Here is a 23,057-nt window from a genome sequence, read left to right as displayed (position 1 = left end):
GGAGGGTCCTGCCAAGTTTTCGGAGTCGGGGTGATGATTCATAATCAACGTTTTTGGGTTAGATCGCGTTATTTATAAATGTGTCGTAACCCTCCACCACCCGACATGGCCAATCAGCCGTGTCGGGTGGTGGAGGGTTACGACACATTTATAATAAATAACGCGATCTAACCCAAAAACTTGATTATGAATAATATTGGTCGCGAAAGCCTACGTGTTAAACGGGGTGATGATGATGTTGCTGCTACTGTGTTACTGTAATCCCAATTGAGCAGCCTGCAAGTTAGGTAGTTAGCGTTGGGATTGCTTCGCTGTGTGAGAAAGTCAGAGGAGCCGGTAGGAAACTCGTGCAGGACAGGGGACATGGGACCGGGGAAGAAAATACAAACTCCACACAGAAAGGCGTCGGGAATCGAACCCAGGAAACGTATTGCCACGAGGCACAATAGTTGCCATTGTGCCTCTGCCGCGGTGGTGACAATTCCAGAGATACCGAATTGTAAGACGCTCCAGAAACTGAGATGCACAACCAAAATTGTGCCCAGTGTCAATAACGTGATACTAATCACACACACACACACACCTACCGGATTATAAGACGCACCCCTAACTGTGGCGTTAGATACACACGGGGAAAACATCGCGTGTGTCTAATAAGCCGGATAATACCGCATATCCTGGCAAATGCCAGCTTCCTACACAAAGAACGGGCAGAATCCGATACAAAACAAATATGTGGATTAGGGTTTGCCTCGCAGGTCGGGGTTAGAAAATAATTGAATTGAGAAGGAATGTCAATGTCGAAGGTCATTTTCAGAACTATGTCGTTAAAAAAACTAATCTGCTTCTACAGTAGTCTCTTTGAGAGGGTAGTCAAAGAATATAAAAAACAAATGGATCAGTAAGACCAGTCGTCAAATGTAGAGGTTTTTGTTATATTGTTAAACACTGATCTGTGAATCGGTAATCATTTGCAGAATCGGTTACAGGTTCCCACAAGCCTCGCATAGACCCCCCCCCCCCCCACCACCACTTATGGTACGGACACAGCATGCTGGATGTAAACAAAAACCTAGAAGATACTGATTTATTTTCCTTTCAAGTTCAAGTTCATGTATTAGGTATAGCCCTGTGAGCCATTCGGCTCTTGAATCGGGTGCAACCGCAACAAACAAAAAACATGAACAAGAAACATCTTAAAGTGACTATGTGACTATGTAAAAACTGAAAGGGGTTGCAGAAAACTTCAGAAAAAGCACGCCATTGGAGATGTCGTGAGGGCGCGTTGACAGAGACCACGACTCAGCCAAAGCACCCCGACTTGGCCTTCTATCCAGTCCGACAAGCGGTTCGGACACTCGGACACGATTTAGCCAAATACTTGACGGTACTTGAAATTAAATCAGATTTTTAAAGAGACCCGTTCAAACATGTACAATCAAGGGCCGTAGTAGCCCTTGAATGTGGATGGGTTACTGGCAGGAGTTTTTTGGGGGCTTTTATCACTGAGGCCAAGGAACAGGATGTGTAAATGTTTGGCTCTGCCAGGGCCTGCCCCGACAGCCAGGAGGCCAGTCACCCTGACAGGACGAGCCGGGGGATGGAAGTTGGCACCTCTTCATCATCACGCCGCCACCACAGCACAATTCACCCAGGGCAACAAAGTAAGAGAACAGGCTTTCGTGAATGGGTTGCTTTGTAAATGTTTTATTTGTGTTGTTTATTGATAGAACAAAAACACACACGCGCACATGTTGTCGATCGAACGGAGAAGCAGCTGTCACATTTGCCCCCGTGGTTATATTCATTCCCTGTACGGCGAGGTGCGTACAATAAAGACAAAGATACCCCGTACAGCCTTTAACAGACTGTTAGGGCAAGTGCTGTTAGCGAGCACCTACGAAGGCCGGCATGGCACACGATGCGGGTGTGTGGGGCCAGTACCACGCTCGGCCGCTTTTGTCTCCCCAGTGCTGATGTTTACATAACGCACTAGAAACTCATTTGAGGCTCAGTTGACCTAGGGGGAGACCGAGGATCGGTTCAAATATTCGTCACTGATGTTGGCCGTGAGCCGGGATTTTAAGTCGGGTCGCCGGCTGTGTAGCGCAGCGCGCTATCCGCTGCGCCACCACTCCCAACATCCCAGGCATTCTCGCAACTGCCCTTTAATTAAAATCCACGTTGTTTTGCGGTGTGGACTCGGGCCCGAAATATTTAGAAAATGCTGGAGGACCACCTATAAACTCAAGACGTTTGATATCACGTGGATTTCTTCCTATTCCAATAATTTCAAGACGTATATTTCATTTAAATAAAAAAACGTCGCTTTCTTTCTTCAAAACGGATCGAGAGCTCACTCATTTCTACAAACAATACACATCGGGCGAGGTTGACATCTCGTCAATTTGGCGCCGACCACCAACAAATAAAACAACCTCACATCGACCTCCGTCGTTTACCCCATTGCTTGGGATCATAGACAATTGGCACGTTTTCGATACAGTACAACATTTATTTTGGGGGGGAGGGTGGGTGTAAAGCGATACATCAGTGTACCGTATCCTGCCACACGTTAATCGAGCTCACAAACACGCGTAGCCGCCGTGTTGAGCGATTGCCATGAGGATTTTGAGTTGCTCGTGAGAAAGTCAGGGATATTTTTCTCCACCTCTTGTATCACCGTCAACCTCCGAGCCATCGCCGCTGCGGTGGCTCCCAGGGAGTATGTACGGTACGTTGAACTTCTTTCGCACCGTACGTAGCCAACCGTGCGGGGGAAGGCCGAAAAACTAAAACAAAACGCAGTTCTAAAAAAATGAGATCATCAATCTGGATTTAAAAGTGCATTGCTCCCAGCGACTTCCTCACATAGGAAGGAAGAGCGTTCCAGACGGCCGCGCGATGCGGTGACCGCCGTTTTTGTTCGATGACTGCGCCACAAGCCGATGCCTGCTGCAAGGATGACCGCCGGGAGTTCGCGTGATGGTGACGGCGTCTCATCATCCGCGGGAAGTGGAACGGACTTGGCTTGAGGGGTTGTGGGTCATCGCTTTCCGCCCCTAAAGGGCCGGGTTTCCCCCCCCCCACCCTACAGTCGCCAACAACAGCTAAAATCTGCTTCCCTTTTGGGTGCAGCTTCCTCCTCTCTCTGCCGTGCCACTGCCCTTGATCACGGCACATCGCAGAGCACTGCACTACTCTGTATAGAGAAGAAGCGCTGCTCTTTGGGGGAGGAGCAGGCGCACCTCAAAGGGACGCACCGAAGATCAAAGGCAATTCTGCGAAGCGAACGGCCAACTCAATCCACGCGTCACCACAGACCCTGTATGAAATGTGTATGCACTGTAAATGTTGTAGTTGGGATTGCGTAAGAGCACGGCTGCGCCATCTCCCGTGAGTCGATTCATAATTAATAACGGATCATATACTGTAACATAAGGTTCAATGGTTGATTCTAGAAGGTTTTTTTTTATTTGGGAGTGAAATGTTCCCAAGTAGAATCGTGGGTTCCCGAAGGGTAAAACTGGCTGGACAGTGATCCATTTGGCTCTCAGTTAGGTAAATGGGGTCCAGCCTGGGCTGATGAATTCTCACAGCGGGATAAGAGTAATTTCTTCCAGACACAGGAACTTCAGTGACGACAAAAAAAAAACGGCCCATGTTTTTAATTTACTCGTTTAAAAACGTTAAATGTGGTTGGCTCCGAGGTTGTGCGCACACAAAATGGAGGGTTTTGTTGAATGGCATATCGAGGCAGGATTCGTGAAGGTAAATTTGGGATTTTTTTCGCATTTAACGTTGACTCCATTATCCACTCATTTCCTTTGGACAGCTTTGTTTAATTGCAATCGCTTCCAGTTCACCACCAGTAAAGAATGGCCCATTCTTGTGAACGAGATTATTCCACACAGATAATTCGAGAGGGGAAATGCTCACATCATTTAACGTCTACCGGTCTAAATGATAATGATTTACCATATTATCTTGTACAGTACAATGTATCATAAGATGGACGTTTCTCGCTGTATTCTCAAAGCAAACACCTGGGGGTTCACATAGCCAAGTCTGTGGGCGTCAGCGACCAGATTTGAATAACTTTATTGACACAACGTTCGGGGTGCGTCTTATATTCCGGATAATTCGTTACATTACGAATAGGGTACAAAGGCTCGCTTTGAACGTATTTAACCAATAGGGGGAAAAAATTGTTTACGACAGGATGCAGTGACTCTTGTGCTATCTGCTATATCCTGTCACTGCGATGTTCATGGATCAATGCTTCCCGTATATATGGAGGAGTAAAAACAATGACAATACAGTGTTTGTGAAGTCTTCCTCATTATATATGTATGCGCGTTTTTCCTATTCTACCAGATGAGTAGCGGCTTCAAAAATCGTTTCAATCTCAATTGTTCCATGCATTACACGACCGAGAATCCACATCGCAGCCGTGGATTACACGCTGCGATTAATTAACAAGAACACGTGGGACCTGGCAGAACGGAGTGATGGCATCAGCGGCATTGGTTCGGATGACCTATTGACCTTGACCTTCCCGGTATCCTCTCGTCCCTCCCCCCCCCCAATAAATAACAGTCGTGGCGTGTGTGATGAACATTACTGTCAGCAATTCCCCCGGGGATGTGAACTCTGCGTAAATAGATAATACATTGGTGTGGCTCTCATCCCGTGCACGCGCGCCACACGCCGCGATGTGCTGCGTGTGCAGTGCTCCAGACTGCACCACCACCACCAATCGAGCAGTGTCAGCGTGCGGGCCTCGCTAAACTCATTTCCACGAAGTGACCAATTAGGCTGGAGAGGCGAGCAGTAAAGCACTCTCATCGCATTGCAGTGCATAACGCGCGTGGTCGCTGATCGTCGATCAATTATTTGTGTACCTTTTATAATTATTATGATGCTCGGTGGCCTAGGAGAGCCTCGCTGAGTCTCATGACTCCCGATGATGGAGATCGAATGCAAACTTTCTCTCCCCGCCTGTTGAAACTAATGAGCGGGATGATCGACGCACTTGCAGGTGTGATACAACGGAGGAGTGATCACAGGCGAGGGAAGATGACGGCCAGTGAGGGGAGTGAATTAGCGAGTTTGCGGTGTTGAACAGGAAGGGTAAGGAATTGGTATCGTGGCTGTTAGTGTGAGAGCATTGCGCGCTGTGCTCGGAACCTGTTGACCCCAGTTTGATCTCTGGCCACGGCTCACATTATTGGCAAGTGATTTGCGAACTGCTCTTGCCTCTGTCCCCTCTATCCCTCTACACTGCACCGCACTGGCCGGCGTGGTAGCGTATGCGAGTGTGCTCAGGCTGGGTTAGCGGAGGTCTGTGTTTGCGGACAGAGTGAGGACCGACTAAAATGATGGGTGAGGGTGACAGGGGTGAGGGGTGACGATGAGTGTGTCGGCGGGTGTGTGTATCCGACGGTCTAAAAACGGGGTTGGAGAACCAACGGCTCGCGGGCCGAAAGAAACCCACGACTTCATTTAACACGGCCCTGCGGCCACACGGGCCCTATCGCTTCGAGTTGGCCCATGAATGATATTAATCCGTCATTGCTAGCTTTCTTAGCCGCACTTAATCGGGTACTAGAGGTGAATGTGCTGGCAACAACATGGCAACAACATTGTGCTTATGTTGGCATGCTCAGTCACTCCAGAAGGGACTGAGGTGTCTCTGTGTGTGTGTAATGACCTCTGGTGGGACCACCCAATGGGGTGGTCCCACCAGAGGTATTTAAGTCATTCGGAAAGGAAAACAGGGTTACCCACCGCTGGTTTAAAATATGGGTGGTACGAGGTGGCGGGGACACGGATTGACCTGCACGACAGCCGTCATCTGGTCGAGGAGACTGGGTCGTCCTCTCCGCACACGTCTCACCCATTCGCCAATCACCACACTAATTGGCAACGGAAATTAGCACGGCACACAGATGGAAGGATCCGGAAAGAGAGGAAGACCTAACAGAGAACGTGCTTAACGACGACACAAGAGGTTGGTGCCAGAACGATGTCCACTACTTGAGCATATTTCTGCAAGACGGAGGAGGAAAATGGAAACAAATTACGAAACGTCCAGTGGACACCTACGGGGCTATCATGGATCGTGCCGATGATGACAGCTGGAAATCCCGCAGACGGGGGACCGTCTGACCACAACCGAGCAGGGATGACGAGTTGAGCACACTGCACGAGAGACAGCGAGAGAGAGAGAGAGGCTTGCCTGAATGTGAGCACGCAGAGCGGTCTGTACGACTTGTGGCTGCTGGGCGACCTCATGCTCTTGCCCCAGAAGTCGTGGCCCATGAGACGAGACAGCGGGGCCCCGGGCTGCGCGTCCGGGTTGCCCACGATGGCCAGGAGGTCGTCGTGCACGAAGTCGCCCTGCAGGCTGTTGGCGTACGCGAGCGCGGCGAGCAGAGCCACCAGCGCGTACCCCTGCCACGTCGGGGTCGCCACGCGGGGCCACGGCCCCACGCGGCCCGGTGGCCACCGAAAACTCCACGTCCAGCACCTCCATCTCCACCACCGCCTGCGCCTCCACCAGCCCGAGCCGCGCATTCCTCTGCGCTCCGCCACCACAAGCACCTCTGGCGGCGGTGGCGACTCAGCCGTCAGCTGGAGACGCAGCGCTTCCTCCTCCTCCCGCTCCTCCTGCCGCTCCTCCTGCTCTGCCTCGCTCCCCGCCTCCCTGCTCCTCTCCCCCTCTGCCCCCGAGCCGCCGGGGATGATGATGGACGTCTCTACGATTCAGCGGCGAGCGCGTGCGGCAGACATCTGGCTCGCGCCGCCGCAGACAGCACTGCGCACGGGCACGCGGACGATGCTTCGCGAGCGATCTCATCCCGGGCACGGGTAACGGACGCCGTCTGCGCAGCGTGCAGCAGCAGCAGCAGCCAGCGAGCAGCAGCTACACGTCAGCCCCGACACGGCACTACAAGCAGCAGCAGCAGCTACACAAACCCATCAGCCCAGACACTGCACTCCAGGCAGCAGCAGCAGCTACACAAGCCCATCAGCTCTGACACGGCACTACAGGCAGCAGCAGCAGCAACACAAACCCATCAGCACCGGCACGGCACTACAGGCAGCAGCAGCAGCTACACAAACCCATCAGCACCGACACGGCACTACAGGCAGCAGCAGCTACACAAGCCCATCAGCACCGACACGGCACTACATACAGCAGCAGCTACACAAACCCATCAGCACCGACACGGCACTACATACAGCAGCAGCTACACAAACCCATCAGCACCGACACGGCACTACATACAGCAGCAGCTACACAAACCCATCAGCACCGACACGGCACTACATACAGCAGCAGCTACACAAACCCATCAGCACCGACACGGCACTACAGGCAGCAGCAGCTACACAAACCCATCAGCACCGACACGGCACTACATACAGCAGCAGCTACACAAGCCCATCAGCACCGACACGGCACTACAGGCAGCAGCAGCTACACAAGCCCATCAGCTCTGACACTGCACTACAGGCAGCAGCAGCTACACAAACCCATCAGCATCGACACGGCACTACAGGCAGCAGCAGCAGCTACACAACCCATCAGCACCGACACGGCACTACAGGCAGCAGCATGTCAATCCATCATTGCGGGTTGCGGGGGGGTGTATGATGGGTTCCGTGTGGACGAGTGGCTCCTCTCATCCTGACCCTCGCCGCCCTCCTCGCTTCTCTGCTCGCCCAAGACAACGGCGAGAGGGAGGATCGCATCGAAAACGTGCGGCGCGATGCGAAGGAGAGACAGAATTTTAAAAAAACCACCACGAAATGTGATAAATAAATAAATAGTAGAGGAGATCTCGAGCCGGCTGCGAGCAATGATTGCGGAGCGGAGACAATGGAGACAATGGGGCCCGGGCTCACAGGAGCGCGGAGGATAACGGGACGGGACAGCCGGGTTCAAGGAGCATCATCGGCATCATCAGCGCACGTGCGTGGCATGCACACAGTCACACACACACAGTCACACACACACACAGTCACACAGACACACACACACAGTCACACACACACAGTCACACACACACAGTCACACACACACAGTCTCACACACATAGTCACACACACACAGTCACACAGTCACACACACACAGTCACACACACACAGTCACACACACAGTCACACACACAGTCACACACACACACAGTCACACACATACAATCACACACAGTCACACACACACAGTCACACACACAGTCACACACACAGTCACACAATCACACAATCACACACACAGTCACACAAACACAATCACACAGACAGTCACACACATACAATCACACACAGTCACACACACACAGTCACACACACACAGTCACACACAGTCACACACACACAGTCACACACACACATTCACACAATCACACACACAGTCACACACACACAATCACACAGACAGTCACACACATACAATCACACACAGTCACACACACACAGTCACACACACACAGTCACACACAGTCACACACACACAGTCACACACACACATTCACACACACACACAGTCACACACAGTCACACACAGTCACACACACACAGTCACACACAGTCACACACAGTCACACACACAGTCACACACAGTCACAACAACAACAACAACCGCCATTCGCCACTAAGTGGCGGTGACGTCACCACGATGCTTGTGCCAGGCCAAGTGCACCTTGAGGCCACGTGAAGTGTCGAAAGCCCGCTGGCAGGAGGTCACGGGGCAGACCCAGGTGCCACTGGTCGACTGACCGAGATGACCGAGATGACTGGCTGATGCACCACCTGTGCCCCCTACTGTGCCAACTTGCTGTGCTTTAGCCACCCGGCGCTCCGCTCGTTGTTGTGAGCGTCGCTCCTCCGCCCTCCGTTGTTGTTGGAGGGCGACTGCCTCCAACTGCCCAGTAGCGTCCTTCACGAGCCTCCTCCACTGAGGCCGATCTTGACACCGCTGGTACCAGTCATCGGCAAGTCCACTCAGCTCCACGTCCTCCTGTACCACATCACTCCATCTCTTCTCCAGCCCGTGCCGCGCCCGTCTAGCCCCCTCGATCCGGCCGAACAAAAGCTGTTTAGGCATGCGGTGGCTGGGCATGCGGGCTACATGACCCAGCCAACGCAGCCTTGCCTGCCGGAGGAGCTCACTGATGGGACTTTGCCCAGATCTTTCAAGGATTTGTGAGCTCCTCACACAATCCAGCCTGGTTAAACCCAGGATGGATCGTAGGCAGGCCAGCCTAAATGTTTCCAACCGGCGAAGATGCTCCACCAGGGGGGTCCACGTCTCGCAAGCGTAGAGAAGGGAGGGAATGACCGTGGCCGAGAAGACCTGAAGCTTCGTGCGGAGCGACAGACCAGGTAGCTTCCACACAGCGTTACGCAACCGATGAAAAGATATTGCCGCTCGACTGATTCGGAGTGAGACCTCTGCTGATAGACTGGAGCCGGTCATAAGCATACTGCCCAGGTATGGGAAACTCTCCACTCTCTCCACAACTGCCCCATCACCAATTGGGAGTTGTGGGGGTGGAGTGTCCGATGGTACAAAATACCCAGGCAGGTGCTTGGTTTTGGTGGGGCTGATGGTAAGGCCCCACCTCTTAGTGGCACGCTCCAGTCTCAGCAAGCAGCGCCTCCAACTCCTCTTCTGAATGAGCAGCTATTACCAAATCATCGGCATACATAACGTGGTTGACCAATAGGGAGCCATCCCTTGATCGCACCCGGGCGTCGATCAGCCTCCCATTATATCTGTACCAAACGGAAATTCCCCCGGTACAGCTATTGAAGGCTTCACGAACTACGCGGTCAAAATAGATGTTAAATAATGTGGGAGCCAGAGGACATCCCTGTCGCACCCCAAGGTGTACAGGGAAAGGCTCCGACTCCCGGCCACGTAGTTTTACCCGGGCCCGCTCACCATCATGAAGGTCCTTAATGATCGTGAGCAGAGGGTCAGGGACTCCGAAAGCACGAAGAACAACCCAGAGTCCAGTCCTACTGATGGTATCATAGGCCTTGACCAGGTCAATAAAGCAGAGATGTAGGTCTTTTTGGAATTCCCTACACCTCTGCTGTAGCAGACGGACAGAAAATATGGCATCTGTGCAGGACCGCCCTTTCCTGAAACCGCATTGGGGCTCCGCAAGCCCCTCCTCAGCGTGCCTAGCAAGGCGATGTTGAATAATCCTTGCCAGGACCTTACCCGGCACACTGAGGAGTGAGATGCCCCTGTAGTTGTTACAGTCTGTGCGGTCCCCCTTCTTAAAGAGGGGGACCACCAGGGCATCCTTCCAGTCCTGCGGAACCCGTCCAGTGGTCCAGACTGTTGTTATGATGTCATATAGGGCAGTCTGTGCACAAACGCCACCCTCCCTCAGCATTTCGCTTGGGAGATCATCTCTGCCCGGTGCCTTCCCTGGTCTCAGACTCCGGATCGCCCTCAGTACTTCCTCAACAGCTGGAACCTCAGCCAGCCACTCACAGGGGGTGACCTCTTCCAATATTTGAGGCACCGCAGCCTCAGCAGGGTTATCCCCACTTTGTGCCATGATGTTTTCCTGGCTGAGAGAAATTTCCCTCCCCCAGGACCTCACAGAAATGCTCAGCAAATCTGCAAACCTGTTCCTGGGGGTCGGAGATTGGATCACCGTTTTTTCCTCTAATGATGGTAATAGGTGTGGCGCTGCAGGTTACTTTTTTGATGGAGTTAAATAGTGATTTGTGATCACGGGCCACTGAGGCAGACTCCATCTCCTCAGCAACCCGCGACCACCACCCATCCTTACAACGCCTTACGGCTCTCCGAACTTCCGAGCGAAGGCTGCGGTAAACCTCCTCATTCTCTGACGTGGGATGCTGTAGGCGATGAGAGTGGGCCTGTCGCTTTTTCTCAATTAACCTGAACACCTCCTCTGTCAGCCAGGGTTTCTGGGGAGGTCTGGACCGCGTACCCAAAGCAGCCATTGCAGCTGCATGAGTCACAGTCTTAAACCTCGCCCATTTACCCTCGACATCAGGTGGAGTGGGGGACGATGCCAACCCCAGCTGCAAGCGATGATGAAATTCTCGCTTGCAACTTTCATCAGTCACACACACACAGTCACACACACACATTCACACAGACACACACACACAGTCACACACACACAGTCAAACACACAGACACACACACACACCGAGTATCGCAACGACAGCCTCTCCAGCAGCTTGCGAGGTCACCTCGTCGCGTCATCGCCATCCGATTGTCACGGTCGGCGACGCACGGTGCGACACAAGTTCAACGTTGTGCGTTCTTGCATCGCCACGCGGCGCGTGTCACAAACCAAAACCTCCCGTCGCAGTCGCCAATAGCTGTCACGCGTGTGTGCGTGTGCGTGTTATCATTCCATTGTTGGGAAACATCGTCCAAAATGCCCCCGTCTGCCTTGGTTTGATTCTCAGCCACTGCGAGTGATATCCGAACCGCTCATCCGTCCCACCCACGCTTCCCATGACCTCAGCAACTCACACCGACCACAGAGGTGAAGTATATTCAACCCCCATGACCGGCACGGCGCGGGGAGGCTTTCATCTATCAGTGGGTTGACTTAAGGGTTAGAAACCATGATTACTATTGTTGTTTTTGTTATTCGAGTATTAAGGGCTCATTGTCAGCGGGAGTCATTTCCACCTAGCGCGGCACGCTATTGAGACACTTAGGCGAACGAGTAGATGAGGTACAGACCCACTTTACAAGGGCTGTTGGCCAGTGCATTGCCAATTAACGCCTCTCAAAACTGATATTGAATGGCTTTCCTGACTCTGGATTATTACTGCCACCCAGCGGCTTCATTTGGGAATCTCACAATTAATTTTAATCTTTGCTATTTCGGCGTCATATCACGAGACAATGCATTTGCTAAGCTCGACGGAGCAAGTGGCTTGTATATAATTAACACAGGACAGGCCCTGATCCTGCAGTTGATTAACATCTATGTATTATAGCCCAAATCCAAGAGGCGTAAGTTGGTAACAAAAAAGAATGCCCACAGCTTTTTGTTATTTTGATTATCAAACTGAATGGTTCACATATCACTCGCCACTGATTATATCCGTGGCCGGCAATTGCACGTGTGAGGACGGGTTCACAGCGCAGTGTGCTAACCGCTGCGCCACTGCTCCCTCGGTGGTGGTTTCACTTCCACACTGCCGGTGGTGGCAATGAGCACAGGCACAGTGCGGTTACAGAAATATATACTGTGTATATACATATGTTCTTTATTTAGCTTCACTTCCATACAGTACGGTATACTGAATCAATGCAATTGAATGATGTCCATTGATTAGCTCCTTCCATTCAATACCGAGTGCAGTATTCTCGTCGGATGGGTGACATCGATTCTTACAAAAAAAATCAACAGTCAATAACAGTGGCCTTCAAAGGAAATACGAACCGTATATTCCAGTCAACGTTTCGGCCAATGCACCTCTTGAATTCCCACCCAGCAATGCCCAGTAACTGCTGCCACTGCCGGCGTTCGTGGCCTGTGATGTTCCTTGTAACAGAGCTGCTCAGCTCAATGGGGGGCTTCACCAGCTGAGACAAGTCTTAGTCGCGCAGAAGAAGCTATAAAGGGAATTCCCAGAATTGCCACCTATTAAATATTCGTTTTCCTTTGGGGGCAGTGTCACCGACGAATGTGTTACGACGATGATGATGATGATGTGCAGTGGCATTGTTATTTGTCATTGTGTATCCCAGAGGGTCAATTGCTGTAACAGTTGCCGCTAAAATAGTACGTCCCGTAGTTCAAGTTACAAGTTTGCTTTTTTTAACCAGAGGAGAATTCAAGAGGCTCTTAATTATATTATATTACATAGTCTCATGGGCACATATTGACGTGGGTCACCCAAATAACGTAAATGGAAATTAAGTAAATGTCCCCGTACCTCCGACTAGCACGGTTTGGCTACGTACGGTGCGAAAGAAGTCCAACACGCATACAAGTGGGAATCCGAGCAAAAACAATGAAATATCAATAAGAAACCAGAACCACCAACTTAGAAGCCAGAAAGTCAACATAGGCCCCTTTTAGCGGACGGGCCGCGAACGCCGAATCGGAATCGACGAAGAGGCGAGTAACCGATTCCGGTATTCGATTCGTCTCCAGGGTACAGCACCGGCTTGTCACGGGCGCGGAGACATCGCCGCCTCCACCTCCTCCTCCTCCACCTCCTCCTCTACCTCCTTCACCACCTCCTTCACCACCTCCTCCTTCACCTCCTCCACCCCACAGCGACACGGGGGAGCCGCGCAAGGGGACCGGGGCCCCCGCGGGGTCGATCTCTGGGGGTTGTTGGGGGTGTGAAGCTGGCGATGGCGCAGGGCTCCGAGGATGCGCTCAGGCCGCTGCTGAGAAACGTGAGAGCTGGGGGGGTGACACGGGGGGGGGGGTCACACAGGGGGGGGGTGACACGGGGGGGGTGACACGGGGGGGGGTGACACGGGGGGGGTGAGACGGGGGGGGGTGACACGGGGGGGGGTGACACGGGGGGGGGGTGACACGGGGTGGGGGGGTGACACAGGGGGGTGACACGGGGGGGGGGGGGTGACATGGGGGGGGGGGGTGAGACGGGGGGGGGTGACACGGGGGGGGGTGACACGGGGGGGGTGACACGGGGGGGGTGACACGGGGGGGTGACACGGGGGGGGGTGACACAGGGGGGGGGGTGACACGGGGGGGGTGACGGGGGGGGTGACACGGGGGGGGGGGTGACACGGGGGGGGGGTGACACAGGGGGGGGGGGGGGTGACACGGGGGGGGGTGAGACGGGGGGGGTGACACGGGGGGGGGGGGTGACACGGGGGGGGGTGACACGGGGGGGGGGGTGCTACGGGGGGGGTGACACGGGGGGTGACACGGGGGGGGGAGGTGACACAGGGGGGGGTGACACGGGGGGGGGTGACACGGGGGGGGGTGACACGGGGGGGGGTGACACGGGGGGGGGGGTGACACGGGGGGGGGGGTGGTGGTGGTGACACGGGGGGGTGGTGGTGGTGGTGACACGGGGGGGTGGTGGTGGTGACACGGGGGGGGGGGGTGGTGGTGGTGGTGACACGGGGGGGGGGGGTGGTGGTGGTGGTGACACGGGGGGGGGGGTGGTGGTGGTGACACGGGGGGGGGGTGGTGGTGGTGGTGACACGGGGGGGTGGTGGTGGTGGTGACACGGGGGGGTGGTGGTGGTGGTGACACGGGGGGGGGGTGGTGGTGACACGGGAGGGGGGGTGGTGGTGGTGGTGACACGGGGGGGGGGGTGGTGGTGGTGGTGACACGGGGGGGGGGGTGGTGGTGGTGACACGGGGGGGGGGTGGTGGTGGTGGTGACACGGGGGGGTGGTGGTGGTGGTGACACGGGGGGGTGGTGGTGGTGAAGGGGGGGGGGGGACCTTCGCCGCCGGCTCCACGTGGCGAGAGGGAGAGGAGAGAGACTTTGAGAAGTTTCTCGGGGGGCGGTGAAGAGCCGCATCCTCGCGATGTGTGTGGGGGGTGGGGGGGTAGCGGTCGTGTCGTGGTTAGCGCGCTACGATACAAACACCCGCCGACCCGAGTTCGATTCACGGCCAACGCCAGTGACGATTATCTTCACCGGGCATAGGCCTCCCCTAGTCGACTCGGCCTCAAATTACTCTCTTGGTGCGGTGGGTAAACATCGCCGCTGGGGAGACAAAGGCGGCCGCGCGTGGTGTTGGTCACCCACCCCCCTCGTGTGCCGTGGCGGCCTTCACAGGTGCTGCTACTCGCTAACAGCACTTGCCCCAGCGGTCTATTGCAGGCTATACGGGGATCTTTGTATTTTGTTCTATACACGTGATAAGCGTGTGTGGTGGTGGTGGTATGTGCTATGAAGACGGGTCATTGCCCGAAACGTCACCTGCTATTTACTTTGACCAGGAAGGCAACCGTGTTAGTGACGCACGTGCTGATATTTGTTTTTGTTACCTGTGCTTCTGCACCACTGCTAACGCAGAATCGCCAATAATGTGTGGCATGCGTAGATTGGTATTGCACTGTGTGTGGTTTGTGTGACTGGGAGGTGTTGGCGTCTATTATCGATGTGAGTTGCCATGTAGTGTGTATGTGATGTGTGTGTGTACATGGCATATACTCGTGGTATGTTTGGATGGCTGTGGCGTTACATGGTGTTTGTGACATTTGTGACTGTGTGGTGTGTGTGTGTGGCATGTGTGTGGTTTATGGTGTGTGTGTGTGTGTACTGTGTAAACAGTAGGGTGGTGTTTCGATTTAAAGCTTTCGTGACTGCAGGGATTCATATTCTTGGTTCTTTCGGTAAAGTCACGTAGAAGGGAAATAATAAAATAAATAAAATATAACAATAAAATTCTCACGACGTTTCGACTGCAACACAAGCAATCATCATTAGGTGTGAAAACCACAGCAAGGAAATTTTAAATCCACAGCAAGAAGATTTTATTGCTCTGGTTTTCACACCTGATGATGATTGCTTGTGTTGCAATCGAAACGTCGTGAGAATTTTATTGTTTTATATTTTATTATTTTATTGTGTTTTATTTTTATTATTTTATTATTTCCCTTCTACGTGACTTTACCGAAATAACCAAGAATATAAGAATAGGGTGGCGGCTCACGCCCTGCGCGAATTCGATTCCTCCTGCTCACAGCCAACACCAACAGCGGCGATTTATCTGAACCAGTCCTGGGCCCTCTCCTAGGTTGACGCACCCTCAAATGAATACCCGGTGCGATGTGTGAACATCGCCATTGAGGAGACAAAGGCGTGGTGCTGCCAACCCATCCCCTCGTGTGCAGTGCACGCCTTCATAGGTGCTGCTCGCTGAGAGCACTTGCCCCAACAATCTTGAACGGATAGATGGGGGATCTATGTGCTTGTGTGTGTGTGTGTGAACAGTACCGGTTCAGAGACCTGACCCTCATGGAGGTGCGCCTGGCAGGAGCCCGATATGCTGAGCTGCACCCAGGACGAGACGTATACGGTACCCGCTACCTCTACCACTCACACACTCACACACTCGTATACGGCACCCGCTACCTAACACTCGTCATGGGTGGAATAAACCCGATTTTTCCAGCGGCAGGCATCGGGTTTTTTCTTTAATACAATTTAACCCGATTTCGGGAAATTAAAACCTGGTTTAATGAATACGAAGCTCTGATAGGCTTAGGCTACTTCCTCGTCGGTGCTGCTATCGTACTCGGGGGAGCCGTCGGGCACGGGGTAGTCGTAGAATGCGGCGGGCAGGTTGGTCTTGATGAACACGAGCTTCTCCTCCACAATCGTGGGCGCCAGTGAAGTTCCTTAGCTTGGAATGGATGAAGCCCATCGTTGAGAAGTTGGCGAAGTGCGGTTCTGCAATTAGAAGCAATTAAACCGGATTTCTCCCAATCTCAGATGATCGGGTTTAATATAAAAAGACAATTAAACCCGATTGTAAAAAACCCGACTGTGCCACCCTTGCCACTCGTATACGGCACCCACGACCTCTACCACTCACTCGGCGGCGATGGAAACCACCGCTGCTGTTTGCATTGCCACGTTCGTCGCTCAGCCGGATTGTTCTCCACATTCAAGTGAAAGCTGTCAGATGGCTCGGCGATAGAGCCAACAGCACTCCGCAATTGGAAGTTGTTAGTTCAAATTGTGGCTTACTTAGCCCATCAGCCTTCTGGGGTCGATAACATAAGTACTACTGTGTGCGGGAAATCAAGATTGGTTGTCCCTTGGAAAACACTCACTGCCACCATAGTAACATGGAATTTTCACCACTGGCTCAGGACTGTAAAGGAGATGAGCACCTCTTAAATGTACATTGAGAAGGAAGTACCTTTGAAGTGAGAAGCGCAGCCTTAATGGCCAGGTGATATAGTGTGTTCTCGTGTCAAACTTCTGGGTGCGTCTTGCTCAAACATAACTAGTGGTGGAAATTCCAATTTCCCATGGTGGGGTAAGCAGTAGATAATCGTGTGTTTAACATTGTTCAGAATCCTCTACCTTACATGTTCTGTTCTTGCAAAGGTTGAGAATTGAACTTCTCAATCTGTAGGAGCTAGCCTGCATCGTAAGAGTAACCACCTCGTTCCCAGCCATTATTCTCATTGGACACCAAAGTGAAACTTGGGACTGCTATGTGCAGGATATGAAGAATTATCGCAGTTGTGAACAGCAATTGGCACAGTGCATTGCCATCGATATTGACTTTACCTTCACTGTTTAACTAAGTGCTTTAGAGAACCACGTGCTTTTTGAATGAAAGTCCACACGTGTTGTTTTCTCTTGTCTTAGTCTGTTTCAATGTCTCATTGCTTCTCACTATGTCATTGTCTTGCTGTATCCGCTTGTGGCAATTAGCCTATTTCTGCGCATGTGTGAGCATGTGTTGGTGCATCTGCGAGAAATCTCAGTCGGTCAACCAATGGCACTTGGGTCTGTCCTGTGACCTGTCGGCGAGCCCTCGACACTTCACGTGGCCTCAAAGTGCACCTGGCCTGGCACAGGCGGTGGTGTGGTAACGCCACCTCCACTTAGTGGCGAATGGCGGCTGTTGTTGCTGTTGTTGCTGTTGCTGTTGTTGCTGTTGTCTGTTATTTTTGTCCATGTGCTTCTTTGTGTGGATTTGTCACCACATTTCTCGTTATTTTGTGTTCCCTCGGTCCTTATTGATATCTCTCACCTCGTTGGCAACTCCTTACCATCGACTGACCCTCATCAAATCTCCCCACCCAACTCTTGAACTTTAAAAAAATGTAAAAAAAAATGTGCTGAATACCCCTCTAAGTAAAACTGACAAACTACGTGATGAACTTTGGCAATCTTTTTGGTTGTCACTACTCATTGGAGAAAAACAACTAGCACAAATATTTTACCTTGATTTAATTGTTTTGTTTTAAGCCCCCTTCTTCATACAGGTGGTCTCTGGTTTACAACGATCCACATTTACGACATTTATATAATGCTACCATGGATCGATTTAAGATGCAGAAACTTAACTTACGACGCAGACTTGGCGTGGAGATTTAGTTATTCTCAAGTGTTTTTGTGGATTTTTACCTATTAAACCCTGTTAAATATGTCTGATATGAGGGAAAAAACACATCGGCAAGTGATGTTTCGACTGTTTCTACTGTCTATGGAAAAATTGGGTCTGATTTATGACGGGGTTTCCAGGAACCCATTGTGTAGTAAAAGTAAAAGCGGGAGCCACCTTTAATCATTACCAGACAAAAAATGTCCAATTCTTGGTGGTTCAGAATGCGCTATTATGATGGATATTTATAGCCGGAAGGCATTGTTAGCTGTAATGCATTGGTGATGCCCCACCTTTCAGTGGCCACGAATGGGATTGACAAGAATTTGCTGCACCTCAGTGGAACAATCCCTGTGATTTATGAAGGTGGGTGTGTGGATGTGTACACGTGTGCTTGTGTGCTTATACGTTTTGCATGGATCAAAATATGTCCTGTATTGTCCGTGTGCACGTGACCGTATTCATCGCACACTCAGCTCGTGAGGAGGGTTCACGTGTGTGCTACCGTGGTTAAATATGGTAAGTCTCAATACTTTTTTACTTGGTCGTCTTCCTTGCGGAGAGATAAGTTGTTTCTCTAATTCCAGAGCTTATGCAGCAGACTGAATGGACGCTTTGGATTTTATGGAAGCTGTTTTAAATTTGGAGTTTAAGTTAAGGTCCGGTGAATGTTCCTATGTTGGGGGTCACTGTTTTAAAACATTTTAAAAAGGTCATACATCATGCACAGATCTGACTTCCTTGTTCTCAGTGTTATGATAGTGACAGCCTTTCGAAACCGGTCGAACAGGAAGAAGGCTCACAAGTAAACAAATTATATTCGTTTCAAGATATCAGTTTTAAACAAAATGCATAACCCCTATAACTGATAGGGGATAGTGTTTGAGTCAAACTGAAACGTTCGTTTACGTTTGAAAGTATCGTCGGATTACAAAACTAGAAACTTAGTAATATTTCCTGTTGGTTGAAATCACAGCTCTCACTTTTTATCGCTTTAGGTATTTTATAGGTCCTGCATGAGGCTACATGGCTCATGTTGCATTGAAGATTGTATTTTTTCTGGCCTGAAATGCCACGCATGATGCGAAAAATGCTGAAATGTTGTTGACTTAAGGAAAGCACAGTCTCCTATATTGTAACGACAATTAAAACACTCGCTCGAACCGTGCCTCGAACATTTTCTGAAGTGTAGTTCCAAGCCAGCGATTACAAATGATACATCTTGAATTATTATTCATGCGACAGAGTTTATCACACCTCCGTTTCGCACCTCCGTTAAGCACGGTTGGTCACGTACTGGTGTGAAAGGAGTTTAAGATACATGACCATCTGTTGGACATCGTGCTTTTTTTCCATTTTCAAATTGTTAATCGTAAAATTTTTGGTTATCCATTGTTTTCATTTTTATGTATCTATCTACCCCTCCACCTATCCCCGAGGTCACCTCGAAAAAATGTGTTTTAGTTCAACGAGCCTTACCCTGGTTGAACAACAATAAATAAAATAAACCTGTCTAATGAAGCAGAGGTGCTTGTGTTAAGTTGATGGTTAAGTAAAGTTTATCGACGTCGTTGGAATAAGTGTTAATCTTGCCAAATCAGCTTTTCGCTGTAAAGCACTCCACAGGAAGTCATGCATGAGAATGCAGCTTGTGAGTGATGCCCTGTGCCGCGTGACCCCGCCACGCCCGCCCGCCTGTGTGCCCTGCAGGGTTCGAGTACAACATGCCCGTGCGCTTGTGGCTCCCCGAGTCGTTCCCGTACAGCCCCCCGCTGGCCTTCGTGCAGCCTACGCAGGACATGATTCTCAACCCCGGGCACCACGTGGACTCGCGCGGCCGAGTGTATTTGCCCTACCTGCAGCACTGGACGCATGTGTGTGAGCGCACCACAACCTGTACAGGCAACACCACAGCTCGTCTTGTTACAACCGCACCACACGCCGCGGTAGCGAGATGTTAACTACCTCCCCTGGTATACAAGTGGTTGTGCGTTCGATCTTGAGTTTACATGTTCTCCCTGTGGTTGCGTGGATTTTTCTCCAGGTGGTCCGGTTTTTCCCTCCACATTTAGAAACATGTGTTTAGAGTATTTGGCTGCAAACAAAAATCCACGTAAGCCACTTTTGTTGAGCTATGATTTGTGGCCAGGTCGCTTCTGAAAGAGCTCATAGCTCAGTGGGCCTTACCTGCTAAATAAAAGAAAAATAAATAGTATACCAACCATTTAACATGGTATTAAGGGCCTTTTCAACATTAGTGTGTGCAAACTACACTCGTTCAATCACAGCCAGCCTTCTCAATTGAAATGATAATTCTCAAGTAAGCAATCATCTCCCAGGGACGTGCGGTCAGGGGAGGCAGGGGAGGCAGAGCCTCACGTGTCATACTCCAATGAAAGTACCCGTTACGAAAAAAAAAATAATCAAACAAAAATATTAAGATATAGTTTTTTTTATCTGTGTTATAAATGTCATTTCTGTACGATTCTAATCATTTTTATAGTTAAAATCGCCAAATTTGCGGAGTTCCGCTGCAAATACAGGAAGAGACAAGAGGTGAGGCAGCGACGCACTCAGCCTCCCCTCTGATTGCGCAACCCCTCAGTAACTGGATGGAGCGCGGGCAATAAGCGCGTGCCTGTTACTATCACAGTATATCACCAATGTAATGTTTGTAGATCCCTTCATTTCATGTCCTCACCTTCCATACTCCAGGTAGCTTATTTCACGTATGTGTCTAAAGATGTTTAGGCTTGCTGGTCTCGTCATGAAACTGCAATGAAAAAGCACCAGGGGAGGCAGCTGTCACATCTGCCTCACTGAGGGGGACGTGTCTAACACGCCCCCCTCAGTGTGTGAATCTGGCTCTGACACTAGCCAGTGCCTCCCCGGCCATTGACCTCACCGCACGTCACTGTCATCTCCACATCATGTGCCTCGCTCAACTGGTGCCGCGTGTGCGAATGTTTACGTCCCCAGCCGAACTCCACCACGTGTGGCCTCCTGCAAGCCATGGCGGACGTCTTTGCCAAGGAGCCGCCCGTATCGGCTCTCCCGAGGGGGCCCACAAGTCCGCCTTCTTACAACTCCTGGCAGTGACCAAACCCATCGACCTCACCAAGGGGCCTGCTTGGGGTTCTCAGACCGGCGAGCCAGTCCAGGCGGCGCCTCCGACGGGATGTGCCGTGACACTTGACTGACTGGAGGCTCGAGAGCTTTGAAGAGCGATGGGAGTGCAGAAGGAATTGGTGTGGGGGTGCTGGGTGGACACGTGGGTATTGGTGCAGGGTGAGTGCATTTGCGCTATATGCGTTGCACGCAGCACCAGCTATATGCTTCTGCTGGGAGTAGCCAGGGAGGTGCGAGGGGGATGTTTTGTGCAGCGACTCGAGCTGGTTTCCCAGTGGAATGCCTTTTACTGTCACACAAGACATCATGGCCTTTAGTATATACTGTCTTATTTAAAAGCATACTCACGTGGGAATTACTATAACAATGGCCAATACCAAGAGTCTGCTCAAGGTTATGGTTGATCTCCAGGTTGGTGGTTTTAAGTGTAATGTAATTCATTTAAGTGTTTGCTATAACACGGTTATTTAAAGTGAAATGATTCGGTGGAAATTTTAAGTTAAATTTTTATGACTTTTTTCTCAAGCCATAGAAAGATTGAGTCACAAGAGACGAATAGGAAGGCTTGCTCCAGAGTTGGAGCTGAATAATGGGGCAGGTCATTTATTTGAACGTTTATGTTTTAACAAAAGTTTCCTTGCGAGCCATTTGTGCCTTCAACAGATTTATATCTGCGAGTAAATTGTGCTTGCTAATCGTGAAGACAATGAGCAATAATGCAGGGCTGCAGGCCATTTTTTTATATATAAAGAATGGTGTTTGACCCCCTGTTGCTGGTGAACAGAACATGGCTGGAGCTGCGATTTGAATCTCTGAAAATTCAGATATCCGACCGCAAACCATTCAGCAGGGTATTCTCACCTGTCACTCATTTCTATCGTGGGAACAAGTTGCACACCGTTTAATATTTTTGTAGCACATTCCAGTGGCTGAATGTGGAACCACTTCACAGGTGGTGATGAGTAGTGTGGGACTGAGACTCTTAATACCTTGAGCTTGGGCAAACAAAGGCATTAGCAAAGTAAATACTGTATATGCAAGAGCATAACTAGTATGCTTTTCAGATGAGCACTTGTGTGAATGTACAATGAAATGTGAAAAGTATGTATTACTTACGTTGGGAAAAAATATGCAAATATATGTTTAAGATTTTTATATGTAGTAATAGCATGAGGAACATGCGACCTCGGTTTGGTCTTGTGTGTGTGCGATTGCTTTTGTGAAAGGAACAAATTCAAACTTGAGCACTGCTCCCGTCCCATTAGAATAACGTTAACACGTTCCAGTAATTGTGTTTTCATTTCCAGTAATTATGTGTTTTCACTTCGACCAAATTATATCCGAACATTTCCTGTAAAGAACATCGGTGGATTCTGTGGAATGTTTTTGGACTGATAAAAGAAAAGTACCAAAGAATAAAAAATACAAATCACCCGAAATGCATCTCAATGTCTCGGAAGCCAAGCAGGCTTGATCACCTTGCACTAACAGGTTGTCAGAGGCATACTTGGGCTATGTCCTGGACAGCAGAGGGCAGTACAGAAACATATTATACTCTTTCATACTGTGGTTGTGCCTCCGGTGGATGGCCAACAACCACCACCCCACCTGCCCCCATGACCAACACAGCCTGGGCCTTAAACCAACAGTGTATTGACAGGCTCAAAAATTATTCCCGATGGTCCGACATAGAATACCTTGATGTTCAGGTTGTTGGTTCAACTGCTTGTAGCGTGCGCATGCATTTGGATTGCAGTTTGCAGGCAGGACACCTGCATCTTGGCAACATTCAATAGAGCGCGCACAGTGAATTTGCAATGCATGTTGT

General features: G+C 50.8%; 2 protein-coding genes across 4 annotated transcripts in view; one reads left to right on the top strand and one right to left on the bottom strand.

Annotated features, from left to right (window-relative positions):
* Positions 1-7,198, bottom strand: part of TMTC1 (transmembrane O-mannosyltransferase targeting cadherins 1) — a 30,196-nt gene extending 22,998 nt beyond the window's left edge. The window contains exon 1 of one of the 2 annotated variants that reach the window (XM_061559788.1): positions 6,242-7,198. In XM_061559788.1, coding sequence (XP_061415772.1) covers positions 6,242-6,579 — 338 coding nt within the window. In that variant the 5' untranslated portion in view covers positions 6,580-7,198. The remainder of the gene's footprint in view (positions 1-6,241) is intronic. The other variant, XM_061559789.1, reaches the window with a different exon arrangement.
* A 429-nt stretch (positions 7,199-7,627) lies between these two features.
* LOC133347495 (tumor susceptibility gene 101 protein-like) lies at positions 7,628-22,668 on the top strand. 2 transcript variants are annotated; one of them, XM_061559791.1, is made up of 7 exons: positions 7,628-7,981; positions 11,480-11,559; positions 13,189-13,439; positions 15,967-16,051; positions 18,401-18,466; positions 19,811-19,974; positions 21,080-22,668. In XM_061559791.1, exons 2-7 carry the CDS (start codon positions 11,529-11,531, stop codon positions 21,197-21,199), a joined length of 717 nt encoding a protein of 238 aa, XP_061415775.1. In that variant the 5' UTR covers positions 7,628-7,981; positions 11,480-11,528; the 3' UTR covers positions 21,200-22,668. The 2 variants fall into 2 exon arrangements, with proteins under 2 accessions (XP_061415775.1, XP_061415776.1); XM_061559792.1 differs by lacking the exon at positions 11,480-11,559.
* The last annotated feature ends 389 nt before the right edge of the window (positions 22,669-23,057 follow it).

This window comes from Lethenteron reissneri, chromosome 26 (assembly GCF_015708825.2).
Source record: "Lethenteron reissneri isolate LAM-NWPU_2019-01 chromosome 26, ASM1570882v1, whole genome shotgun sequence".
Lineage (NCBI taxonomy): Eukaryota > Metazoa > Chordata > Hyperoartia > Petromyzontiformes > Petromyzontidae > Lethenteron > Lethenteron reissneri.
This window is presented reverse-complemented; position numbering and strand designations above follow the sequence as displayed.